This window comes from Rhipicephalus sanguineus, chromosome 1 (assembly GCF_013339695.2).
Source record: "Rhipicephalus sanguineus isolate Rsan-2018 chromosome 1, BIME_Rsan_1.4, whole genome shotgun sequence".
NCBI classification, from domain to species: Eukaryota; Metazoa; Arthropoda; class Arachnida; order Ixodida; family Ixodidae; genus Rhipicephalus; species Rhipicephalus sanguineus.
The window spans coordinates 315,282,915-315,303,472 of record NC_051176.1 but is presented as its reverse complement, the minus strand read 5'-3'; the positions used below and the strand labels follow the sequence as shown (position 1 = coordinate 315,303,472).

Below are 20,558 nucleotides of genomic sequence, written 5' to 3'. Positions count from 1 at the left end.
TTTTCCTGATTAAACCATCTAATTTGTATCTTTCTGATGAGTGCCATCGTAAGTATGATGCTACGTAAACTATTCTGCTTATTACAAACGCTTGGACAGCAGATTGCCTTCTTTCATCCCGCTATATTTGTTGGCGATGCGTTTAAGTAGCCGCATGATTTGAGACGTTACATCATCTAATTTGCGTATGGTCTCTCCATTATGGCCGTTACTTTCAATAATGAGTTCCAGCACTCTGATCCTGTCCACCTTGGGTATAGGTTTACCATCCGCCGTAGTGAGGTGAAATTCCAGGTTGTTCTTTTCCTCGTAATTGCGTGGTTTTCGGCCACGTCGTGATGGTTTATAAATGAGGAGCTCAGATTTCTCTGCCGAACACGCCAGCCCGGTTCCTGATAAGTATTGTTCGACTGTTTCTATCGCACGTTGTAATGTATTTCCAACTTGTCCATCACTGCCATCGCTCACCCATAAGGTAATATCGTCAGCATAGATGGTATGATGGAGGCCGTCGATTTCCTGTAGCTTTGCTGGTAAGCCAATCAGAGCAAGATTAAACAGCATCGGAGAGATTACTGACCCTTGGGGCGTACCTACGCTTCCGAGCTGTAGTTCCTCGGACACAATGTCTCCTATCTTAATACGTGCTTTTCGGTTAGTTAGGAAGTCTCGAATATAGGTGTATACTCGCTGGCCTAGGCCTAGCTCTGTTATTCTGTTTAATATTGTTTCGTGCGTAACACTGTCAAAAGCTTTCTTTAGGTCTAATCCTAGAATAGCTTTGGTGTTTCGACTTGTGTTATCTATGATTTCATGTTTAAGTTGGAGCATTGCATCCTGTGTCGACAACTTTCTCCGGAAGCCCAACATGGTTGGCGGAAGAACGTCGTTGTCCTCGAGATAGTTTGTTAGTCTTGTTAGGACAACGTGTTCCATAAGTTTTCCCAGGCAGGAAGTGAGCGAGATGGGTCTCAAGTTCTCCAACTGTAGCCGCTTGCCTGGTTTAGGTATTAGAACAATCTGAGCCGTTTTCCATTGTTGTGGTACTGTGCCTGATTCCCAGCAGTCGTTAATGTACTTGGTAAGTTCTTCTAGAGAAGCATCATCGAGATTTCTGATCATCTTGTTTGTTATACCGTCAAGACCTGGAGCCGACTTGGTATTAACCTTTTGTAAAGCTGCTCTCAGCTCCGCTTCACTGATCTCTGCGTCTAGTTGTGCGTTTTTGGTGCCTGTGTAATGTGGGTGTATTGCTGGCTTCTCCCGAGATAAATACCGTGCGGCTACCTCATCAATAAAATCTTCTTCAGTGTTTTCATATGCGTGTAATATTTTGTTTATGTTTTGTCTATACGTGGCTTTAGTGTCCTCGGGACTCAAAAGGTACCTGAGAAGGTTCCAAGTTCTGGATAGCCCTAACTGTTTATCCATAGAGGTGCATGTTTCCTCCCATTGTTGTTTGCAGAGCTGTTGTGCGTATGTTTCTATGTCTCTGTTAAGCCGAGCTAGCCTTCGTCGGAGCGTCCTGTTGTGTCTCTGGGTTTTCCATCTTCTCAGGAGACCTTGTTTTGCTTCCCACATATGTAAAAGTTTACTGTCTACCTGTTCCATTTGCGCTTCCTGGGGGATTACTTGTGTTGCTAAGTTAACATCCTGTTTAAGCTGCGTGCTCCAGTCCCCTATATCTGAGATAGTATTATCCTTTTCCTTGCGAATTTGTCTGAGTTTGTCCCAGTCTACAATTTTGAGCTGCTTGCCCTTAGACTTGCGTGGCCCTGCTTTTAGAGTGATTTCGAGGATACTGTGATCGCTGCCTAGATCTTGTAGCGTGTTGAGCCATTTTGCATCCTTAATGTTCTTGGTAAAGGTGAGATCTGGCGTAGTATCCACACTAACACTAGACCCTCGCCTCGTAGGAGTCAAAGGGTCTGTGATGAGAGTAAGGCCCCGTTGTTGTGCATCTAGCCATAGCTGTCTGCCTTTGGGGTTTTGATATTTGTATCCCCATGCCATGTGTTGAGCGTTAAAATCCCCCCCAATAATTAAGGCTCTGCCATCCGCGATAGAGAGGGTCTTGCAGAGAAGTGATCGGAATTTGGGATGTCTATTTCTTGGGTTGCTGTAAACATTAAGAATAAATAAACTTTGATTATTTTTCCTATGATGTATTAACTCGATTAATAAATTGTCTACATCCGCAATACCTGTATCATGTTGTACGACCGTGTGGTGACGTTTCACTAGAGTGGTGACAACTCTTGTCTCCCCGTCGGCACTACAGAATGATCTGTACCCAGATAATTTGGCCTTGAAGTGTGTCTCTTGTAACAATATGACATCAGGATGTTCCTTATAAATTAGGTATTGATGTAAGTTCGATCTTTTTCTACTGTAGCCTCGACAGTTCCATTGCCAGATAGTATAATGGTCGTGTCGATCCATGGTGGCAGTTACGGTTTTCCGGTCCCCTCCACTGTAGATGTCGAGGGTCTCATATATGGCTTACTGGTTGTTTTGATGAGGCCGCCTCCACTGGTTTGAGGTCCCCACGTCTTCATACAAGTCTCAATATCGGTAAATCTAGTAGCTATTGTGTTAAATTGTTGTTGTATTTGGCTCATAATAGCCTGTGTAACTTGCTGGGTAATTTGTGCAGCCATGTCTTTAAAGCTTGAATCTAGGATATCTAGTTTTTCTTCTAGATTGTCAATTTTCCTGTCGAGTGCATCCTGTCTTTTCTCTATAGTTTTATTGGACTTAGTCTTTTTAACTGTGATCGTCTGGTTATCGTCTGTGGCCTTGCGTTTGGCTGGCGTGTTAGCCTCTTCCTCCATGTCTGCCACTTGTTCTTCTATACTATCTATTTTGATACCTCGCCCGTTTTTGAGAGTGGTGTTTTCTGCCCTCAATCTACTGTTTTCTTCTTCTAGAGCTACAATCCGATGATGAAGTTCTAGCATAAGTTTTTTTCATTTCTGCTAGTTGTTTTTCCAACTCTTTGTTTATAGCGGTCGATTCAGCCTCTGCCTCCGCGCGCGATCCGGAAGCCACGTCAGCCCAGCTCACCTGTAATGGCGGTCCGGTGTTCTGGTTTCCGGTAGTGCCTTTGCTGTTGTCGGTGGCCTAGGGTGCCTTGGTGGGCATGACACTGCGGGGTGTGGACCTTGACCTTGATCGATTGCTGGAGCGTGACCTGCTCCTGACCCTTGTGAGGGAACCCGATTTCTTCCTGCTGGTTGTACTTGGGCTTCTTCGCTTGTCAACGTAGTTGTCGTATTCCACTTGTTCCTCTCTCCTGGCACGTTCCCATCTTCGTCGTTTGACGAGGTATGGAATCCGATACCTGGCTTGGCAACGTTTATCCCCCGTCGGGTGGTCTTTTTCACATAGTTGGCATTCTACTTTGCAATCATGGTCTTGCTTTGGATTCCTGGTGCTGCAGCCCCGACAGATTTTGTCGGTAGGATTGGGGCAGACGTCCGCGCGGTGTCCAAGTCTGCCGCATTCGTAGCAGATGTCAAATTGTTTCTTGTAAAGCGCGCAGCGAACAAGCGCTGCTCCGTAGTTCACATAGCTTGGGACGTGATAGCCATCAAAAATGATGATTACATTGTTTGTATTGCCCATACGCTTTGCGTAGAGGACGCTAGGATTACGAGGAGTGACCAGCTTCTTAACGATGTCTTCCGGGCTTTCAGAGGCAGAGATGCCTCGGATGACTCCTTTCGAGGTGTTCTCCGGTGCTGCGCGATAGGCGCATGCCTCATATTCCTTGCTCCCAATGCTGAGACTGGTTACTGCGACGTATTTTTTGGCTCTTTCTTTCGATGGTGGACTGAGGACTATGATATTTTGCTTCTTGTTGAGGCAAAGATTATCTTCTTCCTCCACTGTACGTACAACATTTGCAGCACGTCGAACGCTGTGGTAGATGCGATCTGTAGCGTGTTCGGTCACGTTGAATCCGCCTCTTGGTCTTATAATGATCCTGTAGTCGTCGACTGGTAAGTTTGGCATGCGGCTTGCGACGTTTAATTGTTGGATCTTCCGATAGCCCTTTTTCTTGCTCCAAGTAGTCTCCTTAGCTCGCTGAAGTTGTGTAGTATCGCTAGGCGACGGGTCCACGCCATCACTGCGCCTTCGAGGACTTCTTTTAATTTCGAACCAATTGCCTTGGTCCAACTCTTCTGGTTGAATATCTTCGCCTTCTACCTGTACAACCTCCATGCTTGCTCCGCTAGAGCCGGGTAGCAAGGTATCTCCGGCTATGCCGACGGCGTTAGGCCCAGCACGTCAGCCGTCGTGGCTGGTGGTACATTTCTCGAAATGAAAGTGGCCCACCTGGTTGAATTTGGTATCCAGGTGATCCTTGGATCTTCCGGCTTCTCCTGAAATGTGGATTTCGTGGTTCCAGTTCAAAAAACGCCGTCAATTCAAAATTCACGCAGCCGACATGAAACGATGCCGCTCGCCATGCACTTCTTCTTTCTCCTCTTCACAACATTTTGAAGGAATTTTAATCTTGCTTCGCCTCTTCGTCTAGTGTCGGTCAAACGCCCCTCACGAAGCACCGAATTATTACCAACGATGATGTTCGCCCAATCCGACAGCAACCTTACCGTGTTTCTGCTAAAGCACGCGAGGCTATACAGACACAGGTAAAGGAGATGCTCGACGATGGTGTCATTCAACCGTCCAGCAGCCTGTGGTCCTCGCCAGTCGTTCTAGTGAAGAAGAAAGACGGAACACTACGATTCTGCATCGATTACAGGAAGCTCAATAGCGTCACAAAGAAAAACATTTACCCGCTTCTACGGGTTGACGACTCTCTCGACAGGTTGCGACATGCCAAGTATTTTTCATCGATCGATTTAAAGAGCGGCTATTGGCAGATACAGGTTGATGAGCGAGACCAAGAAAAGACAGCGTTTGTAACTCCAGATGGGCTTTAGGAATTCAGAGTTCTTCCTTTTGGCCTCTATTCTGCTCCAGCCACTTTCCAGCGGATGATGGATACCGTTCTCGCCGGCTTGAAGTGGCAAAGCCGCCTTGTATACCTCGACGATGTGGTCATCTTCTCTGAAAGCTTCGAAGAACATCTGAAGCGCCTAAGGATGGTGCTGGAAGCCATTCGTTCTGCTGAACTCACGCTAAAACCCCAGAAGTGTCATTTCGGCTATAAAGAGCTGAAATTCCTGGGACATGTCGTGAGTGGGGATGGAGTCCGTCCTATCCAGACAAAACTGCAGCCGTCGCCGCCTTCCCTATTCTGTCAGACAAAAGAGTAGTGCGACGTTTCCTCGGCTTGTGTCCTTATTATCGTCAATTCATTGCCAACTTCTTTGCCATCATTGCCAACTTCATTGCCAATTCATTGCCAACTTGCCGAACCGCTTACGAGACTCACTCGAGATGACGTACCCTTTGCCTGGACTACAGAACAAGAGGCAGCTTTCGCAGAGTTACGGTAGCAAATGCAAACAGCTCCTGTTCTAGCCCATTTTGACGAGGACGCTGCTACTGAAGTACACACAGATGCCAGCAACGTCGGACATGGCGCTGTCCTTGTACAACGACACGGCGGCGTTGAGCATGTCATCGCTGACGCCAGTCGTACACTCTCCCGAGCCGAGTTCAAGTACTCTACTTCAGAAAAGGAATGCCTCGCAGTTGCATGGAATACGGCAAAGTTCCGACCTTACCTCTACTGCCGTCCCTTCAAAGTGGTGACCGATCACCACTCACTGTGCTGGCTGGCCAATCACAGAGATCCGTCTGGCCGTCTCGCTCGATGGAGCTTGCACTTGCAGGAGGTCGTCACCACGATTGTGTACAGGTCTGGGCGCAAACACGAAGATGCCGACGCGCTTTCTCGAGCACCTGTGGGGCATCCTGATATGGACATAGAGGAGGCTGATGCCTTTCTCGGAGCAGTCAGTAATTCTTACTTCATGTCAAGAGAGCAAGCAGATCAAAAATTCCGCCCTGTTATCGAATCCTTAGAAGGCCGAAACTCCCACGTTCCTCGACACATTGCTCGTGAGCTGTCATCCTTTAGTCTCAGAAGGGGCATCCTTTGCAAGAAAAGCGCGCGAGGTAGCGACAAAACTTTTCTCCTCGTTGTCCCAGCCGACATGCGTGATGACGTCCTCCTTACGTGCCACGACGAGCCCACGTCAGGCCACTTAGGCTACTCGCGGAATCTCGCCAGAGTGTGCCAGCAGTACTACTGGCCACGACTATCGGCTAGCGTACATCGCTACGTGCAAGGATACCGCGAGTGCCAGCGTCGCAAGACACCACCTGTGAAACCCGCAGGCCTTCTCCACCCGATCGCACCACCGCGGACACCATTCGACCGTGTGGGAATGGACCTTCTAGGATCCTTCCCTTTGTCGTCCACCGCAAACAAATGGATTAGAGTGGCAGCTGATTACTTGACCCGTTATGCCGAGACAAAGGCGTTACCCCGCGGCACAGCGTCTGAAGTCACGAAGTTGTTCGTGCACCACATCGTCCAACGGCATGGCGCGCCGTCATGTGTGATTACGGACAGAGGGACGTCATTTACGGCACAAATAATGGAAGACATTTTCAAACTGAGCTGCACAAGTCACCGAAAAACAACACCTTACCATCCACAAACAAATGGACTGACGGAAAGGCCATAGCAGACATGCTGTCAACGTACGTGGACGTACACCACAAAACCTGGGACGAGATTCTGCCATTTATCACGTTTGCGTACAATACGGCAACGCAGAAAACAACACGATTTTCACCTTTCCGCCTTGTTTATGGACGCAACGTGCAAACCATCCTCGATGCTATGCTCCCCTGCGATAATAGCAATGAACTTTCTCCAGACGCCTAGCAATGCACTCAGTACGCCGAAGAAGCTCGTCAAGTGGCTCGCGTAAACATCTGTCACCAACAAGATGCAGATGCGCGACGTTACAACCTTCGCCGTCGAAATGTCGCCTATAACCCTGGCTACCTAGTGTGGGTGTAGACATCTGTCCGACGACCAGGCTTGTGTGAAAAACTTCTGAGCCGTTATTTCGGACCGTACAAGGTTCTCCGACGTGTCAGTGACCTTACCTACGAAGTATTTCCGGACGGCGCAGTGTCTTCACGTCGACAACTTCGGCCCGAAACCGTGCACGTCGTACGACTCAAGCCGTACTACACACACTAGCCCACTAGCCCTTGTGCTTTTGTGCTATTTTGCTTCCATGTCACAGTGATTTGTGCGTGTGTGTGTTTTTGTTCTCCTGTGTTGTTGTTTTTTTTTTTCATTTTTTCTATCCTGTTTGCGCATGGCGCAAGTGTCAGTCCGTCATCCTTATTTTCCCTGCGGTTGCTGGTACTCACTCTGTGGTTCTCTGCGTCTGCGAGTGTTGCAGTTATTTTTTTACCTTTGCAAGCATCGAGTCGATGCTTTTCAAAGGGGGGACAATGCCGCATGGTTTCGTGTGTGGGAACCACGCGTGGAAGAGAAAGAAGTTGGGACTGAGCCGCTTCTTGGCCTAACCAGCCCAACGCGCAGAACAACGCAAGGTTGCCGTCATAAGTGTGACAATAGCAAGGGACTGGGAAAACGAAGTGAGGGTGAGGAGTGATGTGAGGGTGAGAAGAGAAAGAAAGAGGAAAAGGAGGATGAGAGAGGCTGAAGCATCTATCATAGCCTTGTATTGTATAGTATAGCAAGAGGTGGGAAGTATTAGGGTGAGGAGGGAAAGCAAGAGGGGAGAGGATTAGGCATAGCATAGCCTTCTCTAGTGTACTATAACAAGGGGGTAGGAAAGGGAAGTGACGGTGAGGAGGAGTGATGTGAGGGTGACGATGAGGGAAATGAGGAGGGGAGAGGGTGAATTATGGTATATTCACGAATAGTATAGTCTAGCAAGGGAGTGGGAAAGAGAAGTGAGCAGGAGTGATGTCAGTGTGACGATGAGGGAAATGAGGAGGGGAGAGGGTGAATCATGGCATAATCATGAAAGTATAGTCTAGCAAGAGGGTGGGAAAGGGAAGTGAGGAGGGGAGAGGGTGAATTATGGCTTATTCATGATTAGTATAGTCTAGCAAGGGGGTGGGAAAGGGAAGTGAGGAGTGATGTGAGGGTGACGATGAGGGAAAATTAGGAGGGGAGAGGGTGAATTATGGCATATTCATGATTAGTATAGTCTAGCAAGGGGGTGGGAAAGGGAAGTGAGGAGTGATGTGAGGGTGACGATGAGGGAAATGAGGAGGGGAGAGGGTGAATTATGGCATATTCACGAATAGTATAGTCTAGCAAGGGGGTGGGAAAGAGAAGTGAGCAGGAGTGATGTCAGTGTGACGATGAGGGAAATGAGGAGGGGAGAGGGTGAATCATGGCATAATCATGAAAGTATAGTCTAGCAAGAGGGTGGGAAAGGGAAGTGAGGAGGGGAGAGGGTGAATTATGGCTTATTCATGATTAGTATAGTCTAGCAAGGGGGTGGGAAAGGGAAGTGAGGAGTGATGTGAGGGTGACGATGAGGGAAAATTAGGAGGGGAGAGGGTGAATTATGGCATATTCATGATTAGTATAGTCTAGCAAGGGGGTGGGAAAGGGAAGTGAGGAGTGATGTGAGGGTGACGATGAGGGAAATGAGGAGGGGAGAGGGTGAATTACGGCATATTCATGATTAGTATAGTCTAGCAAGGGGGTGGGAAAGGGAAGTGAGCAGGAGTGATGTCAGAGTGACGATGAGGGAAATGAGGAGGGGAGAGGGTGAATCATGGCATAATCATGATAAGTATAGTCTAGCAAGAGGGTGGGAAAGGGAAGTGAGGAGGGGAGAGGGTGAATTATGGCATATTCATGATTAGTATAGTCTAGCAAGGGGGTGGGAAAGGGAAGTGAGGAGTGATGTGAGGGTGATGATGAGGGAAATGAGGAGGGGAGAGGGTGAATTATGGTATATTCACGAATAGTATAGTCTAGCAAGAGGGTGGGAAAGGGAAGTCAGGAGTGATGTCTGGGTGATGATGAGGGAAATGAGGAGGGGAGAGGGTGAATTATGGTATATTCACGAATAGTATAGTCTAGCAAGGGGGTGGGAAAGAGAAGTGAGCAGGAGTGATGTCAGAGTGACGATGAGGGAAATGAGGAGGGGAGAGGGTGAATCATGGCATAATCATGATAAGTATAGTCTAGCAAGAGGGTGGGAAAGGGAAGTGAGGAGTGATGTCTGGGTGACGATGAGGGAACTGAGGAGGGGAGAGGGTGAATCATGGCATATTCATGTTTAGTATAGTCTAGCAAGGGGGTGGGAAAGGGAAGTGAGGAGTGATGTGAGGGTGACGATGAGGGAAATGAGGAGGGGAGAGGGTGAATTATGGCATATTCATGATTAGTATAGTCTAGCAAGGGGGTGGGAAAGGGAAGTGAGGAGTGATGTGAGGGTGACGATGAGGGAAATGAGGAGGGGAGAGGGTGAATTATGGTATATTCACGAATAGTAGTCTAGCAAGAGGGTGGGAAAGGGAAGTGAGGAGTGATGTCTGGGTGACGATGAGGGAAATGAGGAGGGGAGAGGCTGAATTATGGTATATTCACGAATAGTATAGTCTAGCAAGGGGGTGGGAAAGGGAAGTGAGGAGTGATGTGAGGGTGATGATGAGGGGAGAGGGTGAATTATGGCATATTCATGATTAGTATAGTCTAGCAAGGGGGTGGGAAAGGGAAGTGAGGAGTGATGTGAGGGTGACGATGAGGGAAATGAGGAGGGGAGAGGGTGAATTATGGCATATTCATGATTAGTATAGTCTAGCAAGGGGGTGGGAAAGGGAAGTGAGGAGTGATGTGAGGGTGACGATGAGGGAAATGAGGAGGGGAGAGGGTGAATTATGGTATATTCACGAATAGTATAGTCCTAGCAAGAGGGTGGGAAAGGGAAGTGAGGAGTGTGTCCTGGGTGACGATGAGGGAAATGAGGAGGGGAGAGGGTGAATTATGCTATATTCATGATTAGTATAGTCTAGCAAGGGGGTGGGAAAGGGAAGTGAGGAGTGATGTGAGGGTGACGATGAGGGAAATGAGGAGGGGAGAGGGTGAATTATGGTATATTCACGAATAGTATAGTCTAGCAAGAGGGTGGGAAAGGGAAGTGAGGAGTGATGTCTGGGTGACGATGAGGAAAATGAGGAGGGGGGAGGGTGAATTATGGCATATTCATGATTAGTATAGTCTAGCAAGGGGGTGGGAAAGGGAAGTGAGGAGTGATGTGAGGGTGACGATGAGGGAAATGAGGAGGGGAGAGGGTGAATTATGGCATATTCATGATTAGTATAGTCTAGCAAGGGGGTGGGAAAGGGAAGAGAGGAGTGATGTGAGGGTGACGATGAGGGAAATGAGGAGGGGAGAGGGTGAATTATGGCATATTCATGATTAGTATAGTCTAGCAAGAGGGTGGGAAAGGGAAGTGAGGAGTGATGTGAGGGTGACGTGAGGGAAATGAGGAGGGGAGAGGGTGAATTATGGCATATTCATGATTATTATAGTCTAGCAAGGGGGTGGGAAAGGGAAGTGAGGAGTGATGTGAGGGTGACGATGAGGGAAATGAGGGGAGAGGGTGAATTATGGCATATTCATGATTAGTATAGTCTAGCAAGGGGGTGGGAAAGGGAAGTGAGGAGTGATGTGAGGGTGATGATGAGGGAAATGAGGAGGGGAGAGGGTGAATTATGGTATATTCACGAATAGTATAGCCTAGCAAGAGGGTGGGAAAGGGAAGTGAGGAGTGATGTGAGGGTGACGATGAGGGAAATGAGGAGGGGAGAGGGTGAATTATGGCATATTCATGATTAGTATAGTCTAGCAAGGGGGTGGGAAAGGGAAGTGAGGAGTGATGTGAGGGTGACGATGAGGGAAATGAGGAGGGGAGAGGGTGAATTATGGTATATTCATGATTAGTATAGTCTAGCAAGGGGGTGGGAAACGGAAGTGAGGAGTGATGTCTGGGTGATGATGAGGGAAATGAGGAGGGGAGAGGGTGAATTATGGCATATTCATGATTAGTATAGTCTAGCAAGGGGGTGGGAAAGGGAAGTGAGGAGTGATGTGAGGGTGACGATGAGGGAAATGAGGAGGGGAGAGGGTGAATTATGGTATATTCACGAATAGTATAGTCTAGCAAGAGGGTGGGAAAGGGAAGTGAGGAGTGATGTCTGGGTGACGATGAGGGAAATGAGGAGGGGAGAGGGTGAATCATGGCATATTCATGATTAGTATAGTCTAGCAAGGGGGTGGGAAAGGGAAGTGAGGAGTGATGTGAGGGTGACGATGAGGGAAATGAGGAGGGGAGAGGGTGAATTATGGTATATTCACGAATAGTATAGTCTAGCAAGAGGGTGGGAAAGGGAAGTGAGGAGTGATGTCTGGGTGACGATGAGGGAAATGAGGAGGGGAGAGGGTGAATTATGGCATATTCATGATTAGTATAGTCTAGCAAGGGGGTGGGAAAGGGAAGTGAGAAGTGATGTGAGGGTGACGATGAGGGAAATGAGGAGGGGAGAGGGTGAATTATGGTATATTCACGAATAGTATAGTCTAGCAAGAGGGTGGGAAAGGGAAGTGAGGAGTGATGTCTATGTGACGATGAGGGAAATGAGGAGGGGAGAGGGTGAATCATGGCATATTCATGATTAGTATAGTCTAGCAAGGGGGTGGGAAAGGGAAGTGAGGAGTGATGTCTGGGTGACGATGAGGGAAATGAGGAGGGGAGAGGGTGAATCATGGCATATTCATAAATAGTATAGTCTAGCAAGGGGGTGAGAAAGGGAAGTGGAGAGGGGGAAAAGGAGGAGAAACCGCCACCGCTGTTTGCTCAGTCTTCACACCTTTAGTGCGTAGCTGTGCCAATCTTTTTTAGGACTAAGAACGGGCCGTCCGAAAAACTACTCGACGAAAACCTGCAAATCGCTTGGAGATGGAAGTACCGACAGCAAGTACCGACGCTTGGAGATGCAAGTAACGACAGCTTTTATTTCTAGGCTGTCATTGTGTTTTCTCGTGAAGCAAAACACATTCCGAAATTACGTTTTCTACAACGTAGCCACGTCCTTGACGGTGTGCCCCGTGGCCGAGTGGCCTAAATGGTCGTGCCTGTAGATCACGTGCCTGTAGACCCCGCGGCCCGAGTTCGAATCACGCAAGCGTTGTGGTATTTCTTACAGCTTCGCCGAAGATCTAATTGCTTTGTCATTCATTAGAGGGGCGGATCCAAAATGTTCGCAGTAGTTTTGCTTCCCTGGAAGTAGAGCAAGTGACGTTCACACATGTTACTATTTGTTATCACGCAGCCTATAATTTAATGAACGTGAACAAAGGGAAACGCGGGGCCCGATTGTATATAATCGCAACCATATGAAAACAACAGGTAATGAAGTTAAGGAATGCATGAGGGAAAATTATGTGTAATAGAATAGAGCGTTCGATATAAGCATTCTACTAATAGCGACAGTCGCACGAATTCAGCGAGCATTGATGGCACCGGCACAAAGCTTGCACTGCCGAATCGGTGTCTTCTTTCTGCATGAACAGCGCTCTCCGCTTCTGCGGGTAGTGCCGCACTTGTTCGTCGCATTCATTTCCCCTGCGGAAAAGAGCCATTCTTGCGGCTTATTCGCAGATAACCGCCGTGGTGGTCTAATGGTTGTGGTGCTTGAATACTGATCCGAAGGTCGCGGGGTATAAAATTGCCGCGGCGAGCGCATTGCGATGGAGGCAAAATGCTGGAGGCCTGCGCGCTTATATTTAGGTGCACGTTAAAAAAACACCAGGTAATAGAAATTATCGCAGCCCTCCACTGCGGCGTATTTCAAACTCTAATGGTGGCTTTAGGATGTAAAACACCGACGATTATGATTATTTGCAGGACACGACCACGCAGTGACAGTTATTCTTTAGCCGATCTATATGCACAATCTGCTGCCCTCAAAGTTTTAAAAGCGGAGCTCTTAAAGCTTTTCGTTGCGCCTGGGTAGTGCGAACAGAAGCTGTCATCATCATGAATCGGCACGCGCTTGCTTCGTTATCTTCTTCGTCCTCTTCTTCTGCTTCGCTTCCAAAACACGTGCGCCGATTTCTCGGGCGTGGCCTGTAAAAGCGTGATGGGTGAGAGGAGAGAGATGAGGCGGCGGGACCCGCGTACCCCCGATCTCAACCACTCGGCTATCCAGGCACGATGACAAGACATAGCATAGCCTTGTGTCGTAAAGGGAAGTGAGAGTGAGGAGGAGGGGAAAGAGCAAAGCATAGCATATAAAGAATGAGAAACAAGAGATAAATGCCATAACACATCACTAACCTACGTGGCGGCAGAAAACTTCGCGGAGCTGAAATATGTAGGTTGTGGGTCATCTCCGTCAGCGTGACCAGCCCAGGCTTCTTCATCACGCGTTTTCACAAAAACTTGGCGTATCGCGAGAACGAATCAGATTTATCTTCTCACGGAGGGCCATGCTTGTTCACTGTTGCACAGAAGCGACAGAAGATAGGACAAAGCGCTGGACCTACGCTTTGTCCTGCCTTGTGGTGTCGTTTTGCGCTAAAAAGCACTATGGATTACTATCGCACTTCGCGCTGACATTGCCCTGGCCCCGCACGCGGTCTGGCGAAAGCGGCCGAACTACGCGGCGTTCAGACTGACACTTTCCTTAGTCCGGCGGTCGCCCGGCACTTCATACCGGAGACCTCTGGCACGTGTCGACTTTTCACGTTGTGGTTTCGCGCCCTGCCACTGCACTCTCTTTCTCCTCCCCTCTCTCCCCGTCCCTACGCTGCTCTGTCTTGGAAGCGCAGCACTCCTTGTTGGCACACGCCCGGGCAGCGGCCATCTCCAATAGCGTCCCGGACTAGGGACTGCCACTCAGGCGCACAGCAACTCTCTTGTTAGTTTCTTCGATAAAATGTTTACCACCACCACGCCGCAACAGCAAGTGCTCCAGTTACAACTCTGCTGACAAATTATGCTCTTTAGGTAAGGAACAGATGTCCAAGCGCGTACGCTTGGCCACGTTCGTAATTCACTTTCTAGCGCACAAAACGGGCAAGGACGGAAAAGATGGACGCGGACACAGCGCTAGATGTCCTTACGCGTGATCCAGCCGTAGTCAACTTGAAGCATGTCGTCAACTTGTCCTGCGATGTGCGACGATCAGTGGCTGACATGTACGCTGATTAAAAGGAGATTGTAAGGCATGAAATTAACTGCGGTCCAGTTAATTTCTTGCTTCAGTGCATAAAATTACCGAAAGTAAGTGCAACGCCGGTGCATTTCTCCGTTCGAGAATTAATATCTCGAAACTGGCGTCATGCCGAAAATTCGTTCCAAGTGGATCCGCCTTGCAGACTCCATGGTTTGTGCATTCTAATATCGGCCAGCAGTTGAAAACTTAACTGGTCGATTGTGCATTTCAATTTCTCATGCATTTCCCCATCTTCGATTAGACCAGCTGATGAATTAAAATTGTATTTTCTGCCCCAGGCAACCTTTATAACTTTCGAAAGACTATATATAAGTAACCTTCTTATTGTTGCACACGAGTATTCCACTACCATCTAGAATGCCTATACAAGCTCACATTGTGGTTGCGGCAGGATGGAGGCTACGAGGTATAAGCAAGCCACATGCTTGTGCGGCAAAGCATAGTCACGTTTGTAATTGTATTATAATTGGGAAAGTAAAGACAACTGCGTTCCTTTGACACGTACTACGTCACAGCGATACGTTATACCGGAGGTCTCAAACTGACCTCACATAGCGGGCTGCAGTCACGAATTATCTCCCCCGAGAGCCAGGATAGTGAATAGGGCAGTTTGAACAAATTTTCAGCTAACGTTGCTATTCGAAAGAAGACGTTTCCAATGCCTCATATATAGGTCATTTCTGAAAGGGTTTTGACGTCAGGTTTCGATAAACATATCGAAATTGAGGTCCAGAATTACCGAAATCTGGACGCCAATTCTGAAATACGGAGATTTTGTTGCACGGTTATGCTTTACCAGGTCGTGGGGTGCCTCACGAAAAGAAAACTGGTTGAGACCAGTCACGTCTGTGTAGCTCATGAACATATTTATTAGGAAATTTTGAAAAAATGCACATAGGAACAAGACAGACATGTGCGGGCCGGGCATTATACGCTAATCACGGTTCATATCATATGCGTTATTATTGCGTCGGTAGCCGCCGGTAATTGTGGTGGCGAGCAACATGGAGCCCCCATGCAGACGCGAACACCCGCTTCGATTCGCTCTTGCTACTTGCCCACTGCCGTGACAGCAATAAATAAACGGTGAAATCGGCTATCGCTTTGTGTCGTCTCACGCTGAGGACAAGGTAGCAGGTATGTTTTGTGCTTATTTTTGAGATTAGCTTTGTTGCAGCCACGCCTGCTAAGCATTGTCCCCGAGAATTTGAGAATGCATCTTGGAAACCGCGTAGCATAGTCGAGAGTACATTGCTGGTCAGGACGCAAATATAATGCGAACATAAGCGTCGGTTAAGAACTTACGGGCCACGCAGCGCACAACGACGACTTTATAAGTTCGAGGCGGAAGTAGCCAGCTTCAACTGGTGCCTCCGTGTCTTCTTTCTTGTTGTTTCAGGCACTGCCGTTGCTGCCCAAGCATTCGTTGCTGCCGTGTGCTCGCTCTATTCGCCCAACGCATGAGTGCAGACGCTATGGGGACGCCTAGCAGACGAGGCGGCGCGGATGAATATACTGTCGTCAGGGATTTTCGCCCTTACTAATGGCTACCAACCTCGTAGCCTACACAGTGCCGCTCCCTAGTGACCTAAAGGGAGGCGCAAAGTCTGCCCGCAAATATGGTACGGTATAACGGTACTGCTCCTCCTTCCTCGCTTAAAGAAGGTCGCCGCACATCTACAGATGTTGTTATCTGAAAATGAATTATGTGCAACATTAAAATAGTCACAAACGAATACTGTCTATCTGCCGACACAAGGTAAATTTTACTACCAATATTCCCGTACACTTTCATTGGTAGCAAACTGGATGTTGTGTGCAAGAGAAAATGTTAAAGCAAGGAACACCTAAAAATGCTGCAGCTTATTTGTACATGTAATCTAAAAAAACCGACAAATCCTGAGACGGCACGTGAAAATGCTCACCTATTTATTTCATAAAAAGCATATAAGGAAGGGTGTTTCAGCTCCATAACGTGAAACCTGTGGAGGGGCGAGCATGCAGTGTGCGCCGGTATTTCCCACGACAACATCACTGCTAATGGGCAATGACAGACAGAAGAAAGATTAGACACAGAGACCCGCAGTCCGCTTTTAGTTAACGTGCCCGCTGCGAATCTTTATTCTTCAACTACGCATAAGAGAAATCTCCCATCGGCACTGCATTGCAGGTCAAGATCTGCTGCTTCTATACACGGGGTGTGAGCGGTTGTGCAGCGCGAGCAGTCGGTTTTTTTCAAGAAGCTCGTTAGCAGACGCTGCCTGCGTCAGCGTTGTCTCTCACGGGCGAGGGCGCGTTCTCGTTCCTCGCGAGCTGGTAGTTCAGCGTTCATTGCAGAAAGAGCGTTTCCATAGTTAACGCGCGCCATTAGCTCTCTCTCGCCCCAAAGCGAGCGCTGAGGCAGTGGCGCCCTCTCTTGTGCTCAAGCAATTGGACAGGACACGACGATGCAAGGAAACAAATGGGTCACGACGATGCACCGCCGATAAGCCGAGACCCTAAGGTGCTTCGCTCCTAAAATTGGCCAGGAGCTCAAATGTACATTAAAACTTAAGCAAAGTTTCCTTTCACATGAAAAAACGTGCAGAACGAGACAATCGCAAGTACAAACGCCTGCCGTGATCTTGTGCTTGGGCCCTGTCAAGGTTGGAAAAAGCGCCGCAACTGGCAGGGCAGGTATACTGCGTCCTCTTAAGAACCTGCACCAGTACTAACAGAGATCAAATGATAAACTTAGTATGGAGTATAGTATGACCACGAGAAGCCAAACATACAGCTAATGCTTCTTGTGAACGATACCGCCTGATCGAAAGGGTAAATCCATAGTGCGTCTGCTGAATGGTAGCAAGAAATACACGGTTTCATTCACAAAAGTCAGTCCAAATATTATTTTTCAGGAAATGAACACAACAATGCCAGCTGCAAAGCTCTTGTTCAACATCTCTTCCTCACCTGAAGCCTCCGTCGCCTGCTGAACATATTAACATATTCTTAAAATTGCATACCAGTAATAACGAATTTGTTTTACATTGCAAGAATGTTCCAGCAGTGTCGTACATCTTGCGTAATTTGCTATTCGTATGTCGAAGAAAGCTTCGATAAATATTTTGTTTTGCAATCCGTGAAAGAAGAGCACTTTTGTAGTATCATGGTATTCTACTTGAAAGCGGCACTTCAACTTATAGAGGTAAATACATTCACGCTGTACTTGTGAGGAAAATCTGCTTACGAAGAAGGAAACTTCTGAAGATGACTCTTGTGTCGTGAAGGGCATTGCAAATGTAATGCTCAGCTTATCTACTGGAAACCATAAAACATTACACTTAAGCATTAGCATTCTGTGTAATTAGTTTTACTATTTTCATACTATGTGCAAATGAAAGGCACCAATAAGAATCGAAATAAACTAAAATGCACTTTATTTTGCAGTCACATATGTACAGAGGTACAGGTTGTTGTGGATTGCGGAGCTACAAAATGAAATAACATAGTAGGCACAATTCTCACCAAGCTTTTTTTTAACTGCCGCAGTCTTTTAGCTGATATAGGTTAAATATGACAATACAGTTCCTGAGTACATCACTAAAGCTACATACATCAGTGAAAATACAGGTAAACATAAGCCACAGTAAAAGAATAGTGTAGAACTAAAAATGAATAAATTGGACGTCGTGCTTCGAGCGCTGAAAATCAGCAGGAACAGCGTAGTTTGTTTTCATCCACTAATTTTAAGTATACATACCAAAGATTTAATCGCCATATCCAATCCGAATTGTGCCTGCATATTCAAGGTTCTCAACTGCTCACAGACGCTAAATGCACGTATCTAAAGCTCACTACTTTCCACAAATTGCATAGCTGTAATGAAGTCGAAGGAATTGTCGGGTTATAGTGTGAAAAATACAAACTGATTTCCTGCAAGGTCTCTTTTTTATCCACTAAGTACTCTCGCTCGTTCCGCTTCAGCCAATCTAAGTTCCAGTGGAAGTACGTCCCCCGAACGACAGGTTCCTCGTTCACCATGCGTAGCCTGAGGGTCCTAAGGGCGGCAAAAGCAGAACGAGCGAGCCTGTGAATAAGAATGCTTGATTGAGGAAAAAACCTGCAGGAAAGCTGTCTCGCAGATATTTGCAAACACTACATTCCCGTGCAAACTTATTTTTCTTGAGCCGACATTGTAAGACTGCTCGTACGGGGAGGGTCTTTTTTGATCAATGTAAGAAGAGCTGTCTATACAACAGAGCACAGAACAAACATTCATTATTCACAAGTGTAAAGCAAGAGTCTTGCCTGTACTCGCAGGCCTCGGAGGCAGCTCTGGCACCTGCTGACCTTGTCCGCTCGGTGAGCACCAAGGTGCGGCAGATGTACATCCGGCGACGGCTCCTGTCCACGTACCGAGCACTTGAAAGGCTCACGAAGAGCGAGTTGGATGTCAGCGGCACGGTACCGCGCGTGCACGTCACCACCGACGCCAAGCTCACCGTGCGCGATGTGCAGCGTGACCGTGGCAAGCCGCTCACCAAGTACGAGCGCAACATGATGATCTTCGACTGGCTTCAGAACCTCGACCAGTCCTAGTTGTTAGCGCTATACGAACTGATGAGGTGTGTGGGACCTAGTGGAAGAAAGAATCGATGTGCTTTAATTCAATCAACGAGCCGCGCGACTCTTCAAACGGATTAAGTATTCAAATGCCGGCGAAGGAGATCTGAAGGCTTCAGTTCAAGTGGCACCGAGAGATGCTGCTGGTGATGCACACTATGCTGGTGGCTTGGCCGTTTGCCAAGGCTTGCAGTTGGAATCCCGAAATCATTTCCATGCATGCGTGTAGCCCCGCTGGCCTGCACGTTTTGGTTTCACATTGAAACCCACTGGAGCAGCTATTCATGAATGTCTAAAGAAGACTCTATATTGATATATACCGACGCCTTTGAACCAGTCAAATGCAAAGAACGAATCGATCGGTAAATTTATTCAACATAACAAAACATTTCGTTCAGTGCTTCGTAAGCTGACCCCTTTTGGCTTGGTGGTGCTCCTAAAGACCAGAAAGCGTATCGTGCTGCCAAGGACGCGCCCAGATAATCTAAACGTAGCAAACGACATTTTTGTCTATCGCCTAACTGTGGTCATTGTGATGGACGAACCCGGCATTTACACCAAAGCAAGCACCACAAAATTCCCGGCTTCGTCCTGCGAACAAAAAGCTGCGGACTGAGAAGTGAGCGGTAGTTTTTGGGGTCATGAGGGCTTCATGTTGTTAACGCTTTCCTGCTGTCCGAACTCCCGACATGTACAGCTACGCTAATGATGTTCATTGGATCGCTATTGACAAGCCGTAGTTATGAAAGCCGGTGATGTAGAACGTCCCGCAAGTAACAACCGTCATTTTCCCTATATTCAACTAGACACGAATTAGTGAGGACGGTGACGAATGAGCAATTTTGGATACTTTTAAGCACAAAGTATTGCAGGCCGTGAAAACCAGGTCAGCGGAACGAGCACGACCTCATGGCGTTTCCTCAAACATTTTTTTTTGTAATCGGCCTTGCGGTATAGGCCGCGAGATCGAGCAGAGTCGGCACCTAGCGGCGAGCGGACGAAACCCTGTGGTGTGGATGGGTCCTTGCGTCGTCTGCTAGCCACACCGTGTTCGCATGTGTGCGTACGCCATGCACGTCCTCAGAGAACAGCTTGTTCCGTTGTGCTAGCACAGTATGAAACGCTTGTAGAACGTATGCTTACATGATATACATAAGCACTTCGCCTTCCGAGACTTGGATTTCCTAGGCGATGCGCTTATGGTAGGGAAACGCTACAAAGAACACGCTACACTGCACACAGGACACACTTTAACAGAACGAGCGCAAACTGGTTTCTTTTTCATGCGTCGTCGACATAAATAAAAATTCAAGCAGGAGATAATTTTATTGGTGGCTCACTGACGCATGTTTCGGCGCCCTGAGATTACATGTGTGCGGCTTCGTAAACTATTCTCTCCCTGTCGTCTTTTATCCACTTCATAATTGTTTTTTTAACTGAGGTACGCATGTACATTGGTTACAGTGGGTAACTAAAGTTGACAATTATATCTTGTACGTGGACGTGGTGAAGAAGTTAGAGAAGGACGGAGGGAAGACGAGGAAGATGAGGGTGTTCTAAATAAAGAACATGGCTGACACCATAGCCTAGCCCAACGTGTATTATTACAAATTGGCGCAGCCGCGTATAGTTCCTGTGTGGACATTCAAGTCAAGATGTGGGTGGACTTCACCATTGGAGCAAATCAACGCGGTGGCATCCGGATCTTGGCTGCA

At 47.6% G+C, this 20,558-nt stretch overlaps 1 protein-coding gene across 1 annotated transcript in view; it reads left to right on the top strand.

The window, feature by feature from the left end:
• The window catches only part of LOC119379457 (uncharacterized), a 47,345-nt gene extending 27,016 nt beyond the window's left edge, over window positions 1-20,329 (top strand). Inside the window, exon 2 of the mRNA XM_037648761.2 lies at window positions 18,541-20,329. Coding sequence (XP_037504689.1) covers window positions 18,541-18,819 — 279 coding nt within the window. The 3' untranslated portion in view covers window positions 18,820-20,329. The remainder of the gene's footprint in view (window positions 1-18,540) is intronic.
• The last annotated feature ends 229 nt before the right edge of the window (window positions 20,330-20,558 follow it).